Consider the following 14,900-nt stretch of genomic DNA (forward strand, 5'->3'; position numbering starts at 1 on the left):
GAATGTTAGCCTTGAACTAAATGTTAAAAAAAGTCCAAGTTTTTGTGTCCATCTCTGCTTACCTCAGCCCTGCACAGTCAGCCAAATAAACCAAGTGAGGAATGTTTTATCACATCTGAAGCCTGCTTGTGATTCCAAAAAGTCACAGACAAGAAGCAACAGAGAGGAAACTATGTGCTCACCTGCATAGTCTTCTGGTGACTAATGAATGCATCCTGTATTTCTCCTGTTCAGGAGGAAAGTCTCCCATTTCATAGAAAACGTGATGTCATTTAGTGGCTCCTCTTTATTGAAGAGCCTTGTAGGATGTTGTGAATGTGCAAATTCATACTCTATATTTTATTTTCTACTGTAAACAGCTTTTGAAAAAGGGCTTTGGATTTGAGTTCTCTTGCTCTGTTTGTCTGCAGCTCCTGAAGGATCCCCAGGTACTCCTGGGACTGCTGGGAGATGGAGTCTTAAATATTTTCCCCCCTCCCAGTATGACAAAAATTAAAGGGAGCTACCTAGAGGCTATACTTAATGTGTGCCATGAACCAACTGTCACCTGTCAATGCAGAAGAAGAGTGGTTGAGGTCATCCCACATCCCACTCATTGCATAGAGGGCTGCTGGTGATCTGCACTCAAATTGCCAAGTAGGAAGGAGTGCAACTATCAAAGATCCATATTGGGGGTATAAAAACTAATCAATACCCAGATAACCAAAGTCCACTAATAATTAAAGATTAGTGTTAATTTCCATGATATGTCCCATTAGTTTACATTATTATATATGATTATGTGATCACTTAACAGTAATCCTGAGGAAATGAGATAATACTGAGCTAAAAAAACTAAAAATGGAAACAGCTCATTCTTTTGCTGTCCATCACTTGACATTTGGTGAATGAGTTAAAAGTTGGATTTTCAAAGATAGAAAGAAAGGGTTTTTGGTGCCTTTCTCTGCTACACTGTGGTGGTTAATGAATAATAAAGCCAGACAATCTGCTGAGAAGATTTTTGTATTGCAATAAACATGCACTGATTCCCATGCCACTGACATTTTACAAGTCCAGTTGATTTAATCTCTCAATATGCATTTTATTTTCTACTTCCCTTCTGCTCCTCCTCTCTTCAGGTGCACTTGGGTTCTGTGGCGCTCCAGCCAGCTCCAGACCCTTTACAGCTGAACCGGGAGATGATTGGCCAGTCCCTAAAGCACAGCAAGGATCTGGAGTCAGACAACTGCCAGCTGCTGGAGGAGAATCATCGACTGAAACAGGAGCACCAGAGAATTCTTAGACAGTAAGAGCGCATTGAGGACAGCCGCCCTGAGATTTGTTTCACTTGTATTTGGGAAAGATAATGTGTTGCAGAGCAAATGTCAAGCTTATTCGGAAAAAACCCGGACAGAATCTAATTATTTTCTCAAGATGTTCAGAGCTGATTTTTTTGTTTGTTGTTTATCTTGTTTGCATGCAAACTCCCTTTGTTGTGCTTGCAGCTGTTTATATGCACAGCAGTCACCCAGTATGACATCATCACTGGTTTGAGACTTTTGAGGGTTCCACCCAGTCTTGCAAAGTCAGCCTGTGATTCTGGGAACTAACATCAGATGCTTCACTCCTAATTCTCTCATTTTATACATCCCTGGTTCTTGACCTCTTTTCAAATGGGATTGTTCATTCATGTCTAATGACTGGTGTTTTGCCAGGGATGAAAATGACTTGTGCCTGTACAGGGTGGAGACATCAGCATCAGTCTCATCAATCATTGCTCTCAGAATGAAAACAAAGAACCATACACGTTTGAAACATGCGTTGGTCTATATATATGTATGTTTAAGTGGGAGTCCAATGTATGTCTTGGCACTTGCTGTTGTGATTTTCCCACCAGGCTGAAGAAGCATGTTCAAGATAAGGAGTTGTTGGAAAGGGAGCTGTACTCACATTTTGTCATGGTGCTGAACGAGAAGAAGGCCAAGATCAGAGGCCTGCAGGATTCTCTGCAGCACCTCCAGCAGGCTGATGACCAGCAGAGAGAGGAGGAGGCGAGACAAAGGTTAGTCGGTCAGCTAGCTTTACAACTTTAATATTCAAGTGGATCAGGGAAATATGTTTTCTTTAATGTGCCTCATACACAGAATTGGCTTTTATAATGTGTTGTAATTACAGAACTTGTCTGATGAAATGCTACCCGATGTTACCTCAACATATAGACATTAACAGTTTATTCAAGTAGTGTGCTTTCCAACTCATATGATTACATTTTTGAGGCAGCTAAATTAACAAACGGTCCTCTGTACACTGATTTTCTACATGAAATGCTTTGTTCCTTTAGTGATAATGACATAAGTGCTGGTGAAGATGAGAGTCAGGACCGCACAGCCGAGTCACTCCAGAGCATTCATCCGTCTCAGGAGCCCACTATCCTCATCACAGGTTTGGACGTTTAGTGTTTCAGTGCATTTGTTGCTGTTTTTTATTCAGAGGGGTAACACTGCTAACAAACCAATTAAAAATACATTATCAACCTACTATAGAATGAACAGTTGGGAAAAACAAATGCAAAAAAAAAGAAAAGTTGAGTGTTTTCATCCTGGTCATATGTTGCAACACTAATATCAGTTATAAAAACCAGATCCAATCCATCCTTAATTCTGCAGAATTTTAAATCAAAGGGTTTCCCCAGGAGGGAAGGCAGGACCCAACAAATGCTCTTCATAAGATAATGAGAATTGGCAGTAAGCTTTGTATTTGTTAACCAAACAAATGTGCATGAGTTTGATGGTAGTGTAAGCTTCACATTAGTATTCTTTTGCTGCATATTTAACTTGAGTACATACGGTATTCTACTAACATTCACATGCTAAGTGTTTTGGTGGAGCAGGGAGTGAACGTATTGAATATGGCAAACTTTCGCCCATTCCTGGTACTCGCTGTGACTTCATAGGTCAAGATGTGACTCAGTTTTGATACACACTCTTAAGTGTAACTCCTGAGTTCTAGCTTTCCTTGAACTGATTTTACTGTCTAATAAACCTGACAGTTGAATGTAATTGATGATGTAAGCAGGGGGTTTTAACATTAACTTTAAAGCACACACAAGCAGAGTGTATACCCTCGGGTGGCCAGGTTCTGGGAAAACACTCATCAGTGAGTCACCCACCCAGAGAAGTCTGCTGCAATTGCTTCAACACGGCTGACCGTGAGGTGGTCTCCCTTCCTGCGTTGTGCAGAGCAGGCTTGATGTCACATCAATAATATCCCCCACCCCGCACAACAGCGCTGCAGTCTGCTGGGATAACCCAGCAGTGGCTCATCAATGGTCGTGTTTGTGTTCAGAGCCAAACTAAAGCCCTCCCGATAGGATAATATAGTTGCAGAATACGTTGATGTTGTAGTGGCATCGTCATATTCTGTTGTTTCTCTCAATAACACACGCACACATGTACACACACCCTGTCATGCTTCCATCCTGGCCTCCGTGAAGATGGATGGAGATTGTAGATTGCTCAGTGTGGGTCCTGGCTCACACACTTCAATGTTAGCCGTCCAAAAAAGTTTCACAAAGCTTTATTGTCTTTTACACTTGTGAGTGAAAATTACCTGGCACTTATCTCTTATCTTTGAGCCTTGATTAATTGTTCCCTATGTTCCCCTCGTATTGTCGTTTTTTTTTTTTTTACTTTATCGGTGTGTTTTCCAAAAAAAAATCTGTTCACTCTGAGTCAGCTCAAAAAAAAATCTGTTCACTCTGTGTCAGCTCTTAAACAAAAAAGAGTCTTTGGCCTTTTCTCTCTTGGCCATAAGTTTGTAACCCTAGCAACCAATTAATCATGGCCATCTTCCTGATGAGGACATGAAATATACAGTCAGTTTTTGTGTTTAGAATTTTAGTAAACATATACAGGAATTAAATCAAGTAAACTCCAGTGAATTCTAGACGTCACTGACATTTGTTGGGTTTAGTTAGAGTCCACACCCATTTGGCTTTTGCAAAGTTTGACCCAGTTCAGAAACTGTGTGCACTATACCAAATTAGTGTTATTTTTCTGCATTTACAAATGTACCCAAACTACTGACAAAGTGTGTTACACAATCCTCCTTTGACATGCTTGGCCCCAGTTAACCCTGATGCCTCGGGGTGTGTTTTCATATGAGATGGCCTTGATATGAGATAGCAATGACAGCGCAGAATAAAAGACAAAAAGAAGAAACTCTCTTTTGACCTTTTCCTCCAGGTTTTCCACCTGATTGTAAAAAAGAAGCATACCAGTCAGGAAAGGTGACAAGATAAGAGATGGAGGAGGAAGAATGAAACGAGAGGCAGGAGACCGTATGATAGAGAGGATGGGGGAGAGTCTGATTGATGATAGATACAATGACATACAGCCTTTTTAACTGATGGATAGACTGTAATCCAAGGCTGAATTAACTTCTCTTCATCATACTAACCATCTACAGTATAGTTAATTGTAGCATCTGCACTAAAATGGTATCTCCTCATCAATCAGCTGCTCAACTATGTATTTTATCTAGCACATCTGCTCAATCTGTAGATCTTTGAATTTGAACAGGCTAGCAGCAGTGTTAAAGGGCAAACAGGTGTGTTAAGTGTATCTGTCTGTATATAAATGATTGTATCCGAGGGGAACAGGGCTCGTGTGGAATGCTAGATCTCTTCCGATAAAGTTCACAGGAAATTCGGTGTGGAGCTGTCAAGGGTTAGCAAAGGTTATGAGGCAGTATGCTTCAAAACTGACACAAGTGTGTACAAATGACACAGATGGAGCAATTGGTTTAAGCAATAAAGATAAAGAATTTGGTCCTTTTCAATGAAACCACTAAATTAACCCCAAACATTTGGAAACAGACAAGACATCAGGGTTGTTAAGAGTTTAGAGGTGTAGAGAGGCATTTGAGGAATTTATAGTCCAGCAGTCAAGGGTCACTGTTGATATGAAATGAGCATTGGACGACCCGGGTATCAGTGGAAGATCTGTCAAATGTTCTGTATTTTTACCTCTACCTGTGTGGATATGTGCTGTCCTGTGTGCAGGTCGTAATCTGGTGTGCCAGGGCATCTCTCTGGACCGCACTTTTTCTGATGAGGATGAGGATGATGATGAACAGCCAAGTCGGAAGCGGAGGATTATTCACACGCCGAGCCCAGAACCTTCCATATCGAAGTAAAACCACAGGTTAGTCGCATCACCAAGGCAACCCATGCATTTCCATATTTGGAATCAAAATTGCTCTTGCTCAGGTATTCCGCTGAATAACTTAAATTTTGAAATGAAGCTTGTTTTCTGGAGCCTCTCTTCATGTGCAGCAGCACAACAAGATGTAAACATAGAAAAGATTGGAAGATTTAAACAATTGTATTTTACAAAGACTTATCATGTCACACAATGCCTCTCCATTCTTTTTTTTTCAGTTTAATAATAATCTGCTCCATGTAGCCTCGAACTATAGTTAAACAACATGCAAGCCAATCATTTCAAGCACAGTTTAATGACCCTGTAAAACATTTTCCCCTCAACTTTCATTGAACTTGATTTGCGCCCAGACAAACTTCTGAAGAACCACCACAGTACCAGATGTGGGGTTCCCCAATAAATGTTTATCTCCCATTCCCTCCACTGCTCGGATTCAAAGAGGGTTGAATCATCACTTTGTCGTCATAATCAATGAAACAGAAAAACCTCTAGACATGCTAACTTCCCAGCATCTAACAGTCAGCTCAGGTTCCAGCGTATTTCTGCATAATTATGCAATTAGTTTTACCCATCTGACATCTTGCAGTATTGTCTGCATTACTCATTAAGGACATCCAGCATTCCTCCTTCTCCCTCTGACGACAGTACTGGTCTCAGCTGGGAAGCTGGTCTCAATATGCTATAGAAAAGATGGATTTTTTGGATGGATTTTAAGTGGAAACCTCCAGTGTTGAAAAAAGAAGCCAATGCAAAATCCTGCAGTTTGTCCAATGTCCGCTTGAGGCTGGCTGCAGAAGCATTTGAAGTCACATACACACCCAGTCTAAAAGTCTGTTTTTACAGCACAAATCAACATGTTTACAGCCTGGTTTAAAAAACAAAATAGGTCTGATTAGATCATGTCTTTATCGACACACTATACGGGTGAGGGTTTTGTGATATCTCATCAGTTTTTTTGATTGACAGTTGGGTGTGATGTTTAAAACCAGCCTCAGCTCCAGCTCTCAGTCTGTCGTAAGGTTAACTGAAAGTTAGAGACAGGATATCCAGCATGGCTAATGCCATCGATGAGACCCCAAGCCTCCCGAAGTAACAGATGGGTGACATCACTCAGGCTTCGTCTATTAATATTTACATTCTATGGTTATTTGGCATAAAGGTTAAAGGTTAGGAGACATTTTGGGTCTGTCAAAAATGTAATTGGCCTTAAAACAAAATGTACAAATTCTGATTTTCACCACATCATCTTTGGCACATAACTACTTTTACATTTCAGATTTTTCCTTGGCATCCAGATAGAATTAACATCTCTGCAGCGGGATATTCTAGTTGTGGACTGCCTGGTGGGTCTGCCAGAGTTTAAGAGATTATCTGCTTCAGTTAATGTTTAGATTTGCAGAAGTGTCTACTGAACAAACACACATACAAACATGGACTGTGGTTAGGTCGGATCTCATTCAAGAGCTGCACGATATCTAATTCTGTACCGACTCACATAAATGTGTTCGGACTAACATTCCACATTGTTTTTATGCTCCAGCTACTAAAACAAGGGTCTGTAGAGCAACATTTATCATATTATAATGTGCTTCATATTTAGTCCGAAAATAAATACTAAAGTAATTTTTGGAACCGCAAAGAATAACATCTCCTGATTCACTGGTTGCATTATGAACATAATATCATCCCCCAGTTGTCATCAATCTTTCAGTCTATTTGATATTCATTTGATCACCTCTCCTACATTTGTTGTTGAGACATTTCCTTTAAATCTAAAAACATCATAACATCCTCCCACAGCTTACATCTGGGTGTTGGCTGTCGAATAAACAGAACAGAAAATGACTGCAGTGTGGAGCGTCGTTGTGTCCAACTAAGCACAGACTAATCTAACTTTCAGTTCACCAGAAACATGCTCTTCTTTTTTTCATTTGCATTATTGTCTTTGAATTCTTTCAATGCAAACATAGATTTTCTCCCTCCAAAAAACTAACATTGGCTTCTTGGGTGGAATACATGCTAAACTATTTCAGCTTTGATTCAAGTGAAATCAGGAAATAGTAAATCTATATATATATAAAAAAAAAATGTAAATGTATTTTTTGAGTAAAAGTCTTATATATCAACACTAACTTTCTCCTCTCATGTCTGTCTGCTTATTCTTGTTTTTACCTTTCTTCCTCCCTGTCTTGTCTGTGTCCTCCTCCTCACTGAGTAGATGACATCCACAATCATCATGTACATGATTCAAGCCCTAAATTGAAGGCTTCGTCAATGAACAGTTTTTTTGGGATCCCGCTACAGCTAAGTGGCACGCTGCATTCGGCGAGTCAACCCTCACCTTTATACACAACACCAAAACAGTGACAGCCAGGCAACAGTGTCCTGAAGGGGTTACCCTGGATATGCCCAGGTTGTGAAAGCTATTTCTAGAAAGTGAGACCATACATGACAATCCCTTCTGCTTTGCTTCAACTGTGAAGACTGCCTGCAACAACTCTCATGAGAGACTCGCTGCATGTCTCTTGTCTTTCAGACAAAAAGATGAACAATTAATCATGCTTAAAGAAGCAATAAGTCACTTTTCCATCTTTAAATGGTTTTAAATCATATAGTACAACCACTTTCAACTGGCAGATTAACAGTGACGAATGAAGCTAAGAAGAGAAAAAGAGAGAGTGACCGAGCAAGAAGCTGGATGTACATCCCTGCAGATATACTTCATAGCAGATTGGGACGTAACGTTACTGGGTGCAGAAAGTCATCTTACCCAACAGAGTCTCAGGCTTACATACAAACAAAATACATTAATAAATCAATTTTACCCCAAAAGTTGGCAGGCTGGAACTGCTAGCTCAGTCATATTTGTAACATATCCTGTAATGATACTGAACCCTGTCGGTCGCTATGAGTCTTTAACTTCTCACAACTCTCTCGTCAACAAATGCACGTCGTCTGTGATGGGGAGTAGTGGGTGAGGCATCACAGCACTCTGTTTTTTTCTTACGACAGTGCAGTCACACTCAAATACCTTCGGTGGGCGCCAAAGAGCACTAAACCAAATTCCTACATAATGTTGCTTTACATTTCTCAAACACTCGATTATGAGCGTTACGTTGGCAAGACTTAATGCTTCCCCAGGAATGGATTGCGTTGCTGGTAATGACTTGGAGATAGCTATAAAGGATCTGGATCAGGAGTATGGAAGCAATTTCTGAAGAGATCGCCCACAGCTCGAATTGGCCTGCCAAGCCCCCTTGGATCTGTTTTGCGACTTAAGAAAGAGTAACAACTACTGAGGGACAACAGGTTACACCCAGAAAAACAGGGTGTCACAGAGAAGTCAAACTGCTTGGTTGCTGCTGCTTATTCATCATGTCGTACTTGTGTTTTCCTCCCTCTTTTCATTATGAAATCAAACTATAGCCCAGCTCTTTCATCTCCACTTTCCACACTAGAATTTAGTCTGCAATAATTGAACTTCCCTCTTTCTCGCTCATTTTCATCTGTCCTTTTGTTTTGTAGATGTTCTATGGACCAAACCACCTGAAGGGTGTTTCACAGAAGGTTAATAGGATTGCATCTTCACCTCCTCACCTCTTCCTCTGCCTCTGCTACCACTTTTAGGTCCTGAGGTCATCACAGTGTGTCTTCACACTGACAGTAATGAACCTATGGGGACCTACTCAGGGTCTCCGTCTGACCATTCTACCTTTGACTTCTGGACCCTCCTGCTGTCTTTTATGATTTTGATGATACCTATATGTCTGCTGAAGACCACGGGTGGCCACCAGGATAATCCCACAACACGCGCTTGCTGGTATTGTAATCCCCGCAGGAATGTCACACTTTCTCCAAGACCAAATCAGTTTCTTGAGATAACTAGATAAGCATGGCAACACATGAGGGAGGATAAGGGTAGTTTGTACTGAATATTTCAGTCTTTTGACATTCAGACTGCCACAATAGCATGTCTTATAAATAAATATAGAATGTTCTATAACATGTTTGTTTATTTTGTGTCCTTATTTGAATGAACTTGACGAGATTGCATTTTTGATACTTCATATGTATCAATTCCAATGAGTAGATTTTAGTGTTATGACTCAAGACCAAATAAACTACTCATTTTTTTTATAAATGTAAAGAAATATATTATAAAAATGTGAAGATGAAAAGAATACTCTATTTTGTGCAATTCTGTAAATGTTATCCGTTGTGAAATGCCTGATGAGACATAAGATGTCCTGTTAATTCAATCTTTCAAAAATAAATGTGTTACATTGAAATGTTTTCTTTGCCTTCAGCATTTTGTTAACCTCACATGATCACACACGATATAAACAAGATTACCTCCACAATAAGCATCTACTGTGATAAGAAGAGTGAGCAGAGAATTCAAGTTGAGGCCGTAATGTGTCAAAATAAATGTTTTTACGTTATATCATTCACTTGTGAGAGGTCTTAAATGGATGGACAGAGGAGAATTTGGAATGAAGAAATGTTAAAAATAAGTCCTCGAATGAATAGAATTATAGGGAAATAAAATAGGAAAAATATGATTTCTATCACACATCACACCTGTTTTGAAATCTTTACACTGGCTGCCTGTTAGTTTTTGTGTTGATTTTAAAATTATTTGGTTAGTTTATAAAGCACTACATGACCTCGCACCAGACTGCCTCTCAGAGATGATTTTAGTTTATGAAGCAGGACGGCCCCTCAGATCCTCCAGCTCCTCTCTTAGTTATTCCAACGCTTTCAGCGTTTACGCTCCAAGACTGTGGAACAACCTTCCAGTTGAGAACCACTGGTTAGATCACCTGCATGTAAAGCAGCCCTTGCATCTGAATAAAAGGTTAATACCTGTTTGTGAAAGAGCGATGATGGCGATGCCAAGCTGAAATTAAACATACAGTCTCTTGCTTATCATCGTCATTCACTTACTACCTGCACCTGTAGGATTCCCAACATTGAGGGAAATGACAGGAGTCTTCCTGCTCTCCCGCCGAAGACCTGCAGTGAGACAGAGTGGCCTTTGTGTGATTTTCGTCTGCACTCTGCTCTCACTGCTGCCCACCTTACAGTGTAATGTCTGAAACAACTTGGCCTTACACAAGTTATGTTTGAAAACGGAGGATTTCTGCGTATTGGGGAATATTTCATAAAATACTCTTGTTATGTGACAGTTTGCTCTTCAGACATATTAGACAAACTGTTGACTTGTACAGGTACTTTTGATTGTTGCCTTACTTCTTGTTGTGTGAATCAAACAGATTTGGGGATATATAGAATTATGATCAGAGGTGTAATAAACAATCTGCCCCCCATGTTAAAAGAATCCAGTGTGAAGTGCTCACAGCATTTGATTTTATACGTTGGTAATAGCCACTGATAATAATACTCATAAACTTACTTGAAAGACTTGACGATCACATTTAGTGGTTTCTTCACTTCCAGTCATGAAGTGTTTTCTGCACTGGTCTACAAGTTTTGCCAGTGGCAAGGAGTATCTGCTTTTTTTTTTTTCAACCCAATCATTAAAACAGCCTTTTGATCGTTACAAATAACGAGCGGTTTCTCTTTGAGATGGTGGTGTGAAATTGTTTGGCCTCATTATTTGGATTAAAGCAATTGCTCTGCGGCTTTTATAAGAGGATGGCAGTTGAACATTAAGTGTATGATAATGACGACCTGCTGCGGAGTGGCTGCAGGGAGACTTTCTCTTTTTTCACATGACGCTTGTTAAGTGTGATCTACATAAATATGTGTTTCCTCCCTTTGCTCCATCCCTCCACAGTTACTGATGAGTGGATAGAAGTATTCTACTAAGATTTGACAATAAAGCTCACCACTCATTTTATGAGAGAAGGTTAAGTTAAGTGTAAGAAGGTTGAAATCCTACTTACATTTTGGCTTGTTAAGATGAATAAATTATGCTTTTGGGTTTGTTGGCTTGTATCAACATCCCATGCTTTCATGTTTAAGCATGACCAGAAAATGCTATCGAAATGTACAGTAATGTACTACAACCACTAAGAAATTCTAATTATGTGTATGCCACCCAAGTATTTAAATGGATGACCTGAAAAGTATTTGAATGCAGATTTATCAAAACATCATTTATAATGCTAATTGGAACCAAAGAAACCAAAATGACTCTACAGATGACTTGATTTTCTCCCATGTCTGGGAATGCATTATGTGATCATATCTTGACTTCCTCTTGGTCTGAGACCAAAGGACCAGCAAGCTGTCCACATTGCCTTCTGTCGTGTTGGCCTCATCGTTGAAGGGCTTGATAACTGACTGTCTCACACCCTCTTTTGGCTGAAGTACAGTGAGAAGCAGGGCTGCCCTGGGAATTTTTACGATGGGGACTAAATGAACACATCTTCTGCACAGACGCCACAGATCACACATGTTTAAATACCTTGGTGCTAAGTTGACAACTATGACACTTACCAAAACCTAATTGAACCTATAGTCCCTAGGGGTCGTGTATAGGCTGATTACAGCAAAAATGATGAGGTTGCAGAATTAAATGCTTCCCACAATCCTGCAATATGTTGTCTGTGACGTGGGAGCGGTCTGTTTCTGATTATCAACCCTGCCCCCCCCCCCCCCTTCTCTTACTTCCTCTCTCTTTGATCCATTGCCATTTTCTCAGATTAAAGTGGTTTGCTAGAAGGTGGGCAAGCAGTGATTCATAAAGTTACCACTGGAACTAGACCCTTAAACAAGAGCTTTGCTCTGATGTTTGGCTTAATCTCAATCTGATCAAATCTTCATCAGGAATCATGTTTGAGTCTCATGGAAGATTTATTCATGTCTTTTAGGTCTTATTTAAGAATAAGAGATGGGCCTCATTATATTAGTGATTCCCGGGCTCTGATTTCACCTTTCACAGCCCACATTTGACCTGTGGTACCTGAGGGAGACACTTGTCAACAATCATTTTGATCCCAACTGGGATCCAGCCTGCTATCTCTCGTAGACCTATATTAGAACATTAGACGCTAATTTTCTAACATTGAGACAAAGTCTGGGATGTAAAAATGGGAAGACATAAGTGTGCTGTGAAAATGGGCACACCTGGTGAAATAAATAAAGCGAAGCCGTTTCATGGCTCTCACTGGAGGCACCAATTAGTGGACAGCAGGGCAAACCTCTGTATCTTCGTAACACTCCTCAGACCGACAGACAGTCCACCAGATGTCCTTGCCATGACTGACAGCTGCCTGTTGACTGACACCTGGTGCCCACCTGATTGACACTTGGGACCCTAGGACTCCAGACCGTTGTGCCACTTGAGCAGTTATCCTCACAATGGCAGTGTGAAGGCTTTTCTTCTTTCTGTTTCCTTCCAATTATTTGTATGCTGTTCGGAAGTCGTAGAAACAAGTGGGTGTGGTTTGGCTGAGAGGAAAGGGTAGTAATCTATGGCTGCTCTCTTCTTGTGCTTCTTCTAAAACATAGATAAAAGTTTAATTTTTCATCAGAAAAAGGGCCCCCTTCAGAACCTAACCAGTGTTTTATATTCTACATGTTCTATACAGATATACAAATCTTGATCCCTGATTTTGGCACATACATATGAGTAGCATGTGCAGTATTTTGAATTTTTCGGTACTGAAGGTTTACTCTCAAAGGTGTACGCTCATTTTACAGCTCATGTCATGTTGATGTATAATGTTTATGGTTAACTGTAAAATATCCTTCCTACATGTCCATATATCAACCACACAATCAAATAATGACTTTGATGTCTCAATGCAAGCAAACATGGCTAGAAATTATAATTGGATGATACTAATAATGCATCTTTTTTCCTCCATGAAGAACTTCAGTGCTTTCTTTTCAAAATGTAGAACCAGACGATTGACTATTTTTACCGTCACTTTTTAAAAATCAAATCTATATCTGTATCTGTAAAAAAAAAAAAAGGTTTGTAATTAAAGAAGTCAAACATACATTGACCTGCTTTTGGTCTACAGAAACATTTAAAATCTGTTCCTATGCTGTCTCTTACCTCTCTTGGCCTCTCACTAAAGCTGAAAAGATCAGCCATGGTAGTCTGGGGCCTCCACACTTGGTTCCAAATGATCAAGGTTCATGTCTGACCAGAGGGACTTCATTTTCTCTCATTTTCTGCTCTTAACAGGAGGGTCACTCAAAAAAACACATACATCAATAGTAAGTGTGGCGGGGTTTTTCTGTATCCTCAGTTTATTTATGTGACAGGTCGCAGTTTGTGTAACACTTAGCCTAGCTTGTTAAATGTATTTTTCTTCCAGGCATATGTGAGAAGAGTACGAGTATTTTTTTTTCTTACTTGATATGTACCATTTGTTGGATGTTGTATTTGAGTTCATTGAAACAGAAATAAATATATCGTCAAATGTGTCCGATGACTTTGCAGTGATCCAAGTCTTGAAAACTGCTTATACTTGTAGATATTTGATATTTTTTAACTTCCCCTAAAAAACCTGATCTGAGAGCAAGCTCAAAGTTTCAGTGTTCAAAGTTTGAAGTTTTTTTTTTTGGACATGTAAAAGCTGTCCTTCATACAATTAATAAAACAGTTTAAAATCAGAACAGCTTTAGGGTAGTGCGTTTCAGTGGGGAAGATCCCTTGGGGTCAAATAAATTGAATGCCTGTTTTTTATGTTGTCTGTGATGGCATGGGGCCGGAGGTAGACCACCTTTATAGGTCATGTGATATGTGGATTATCCTTGGGCCTTCACAGCAGATCACCAGGATCAAACACTCTTTGATTGGTTCTCTGACTCATTGATTTATGGGCAATGAAAGGCAGCAGGACTTCCACAGTTAGACATACAGTAGAGACATTTTACACAGCAGTAAGTGACTTGCAACTTTCAACTTAACGATGACTCAGTTAAGGAGGCAAAGCTGTAAAATTATCGAATGATTCCCGAATCTCTAAAACTGAGTAGTTATTTATTATTTTTGGGATCAGGTGGCAAATTCCACCCAGAATTGGGTCAGCTGGAGCTCTTTGTCAAGTTTTTTAATTAAATCATGATGCCTTTTTGCTTGTGTTTTGACATCAGAATGCAATTTGTCTGTGTCAGTCTGTTATTGATTGCAGTACATAGATACTTCTGTCCTCTGTCTTTTTGGAGGCCAATGTCTCAAAATGCAAAGATTGAGGATCATTCATATTCTTGTTATGTCTCTATTTAATTTTTTTAAAAGAGAATAAGTGGCTAGTTGTACATAGGAGATCTAGGAGATTCCAGTCTTCTCCTTCTGTCTAACCTTTGCTTCCCCACTTCCTCTCTTTCTCACAGTCCGGCTGTCCAAACCAGTCCAGCCATGCACAGGAAAGATGTACTGTGGGTAGCTGAAGCCTGAAATGATTACAATGCACGCAGGTAGGGAAAACGCACCTAAGACTTTTTACAAGGGCCCTTGGGCTTCAGGAGCAATCAACTCTGTCAGAGGCTTATCACCTCTGCTCCTGTCTCAGCTGGTGTAAGTATCTTCAGAAGGCAACACCATGATTTTAAACAAATGGTCCATCCCACTAGAGTCAGCAACCAGACCTACATGTCAGTTTTAATTAATGTGAAGAAGCTTTGGTCTTAAGATGCTTTCAATAAAGGAACGCTTAAACAATGGTATGCTGAGGAAAAGGAATAATTGTTCCATCTCTCATAAAAAAGAGAAAC

General features: G+C 39.9%; 1 protein-coding gene across 2 annotated transcripts in view; it reads left to right on the forward strand.

Moving 5' to 3' along the window:
- Window positions 1-9,494, forward strand: part of LOC132974097 (DNA repair protein XRCC4-like) — a 29,623-nt gene extending 20,129 nt beyond the window's left edge. Inside the window, exons 4-8 of one of the 2 annotated variants that reach the window (XM_061037905.1) lie at window positions 1,119-1,285; window positions 1,877-2,041; window positions 2,321-2,421; window positions 5,042-5,183; window positions 8,727-9,494. In XM_061037905.1, coding sequence (XP_060893888.1) covers window positions 1,119-1,285; window positions 1,877-2,041; window positions 2,321-2,421; window positions 5,042-5,175 — 567 coding nt within the window. In that variant the 3' untranslated portion in view covers window positions 5,176-5,183; window positions 8,727-9,494. The remainder of the gene's footprint in view (window positions 1-1,118; window positions 1,286-1,876; window positions 2,042-2,320; window positions 2,422-5,041; window positions 5,184-8,726) is intronic. The other variant, XM_061037904.1, reaches the window with a different exon arrangement.
- The last annotated feature ends 5,406 nt before the right edge of the window (window positions 9,495-14,900 follow it).

This window comes from Labrus mixtus, chromosome 5 (genome assembly GCF_963584025.1).
Source record: "Labrus mixtus chromosome 5, fLabMix1.1, whole genome shotgun sequence".
In the NCBI taxonomy this organism is placed as follows: domain Eukaryota; kingdom Metazoa; phylum Chordata; class Actinopteri; order Labriformes; family Labridae; genus Labrus; species Labrus mixtus.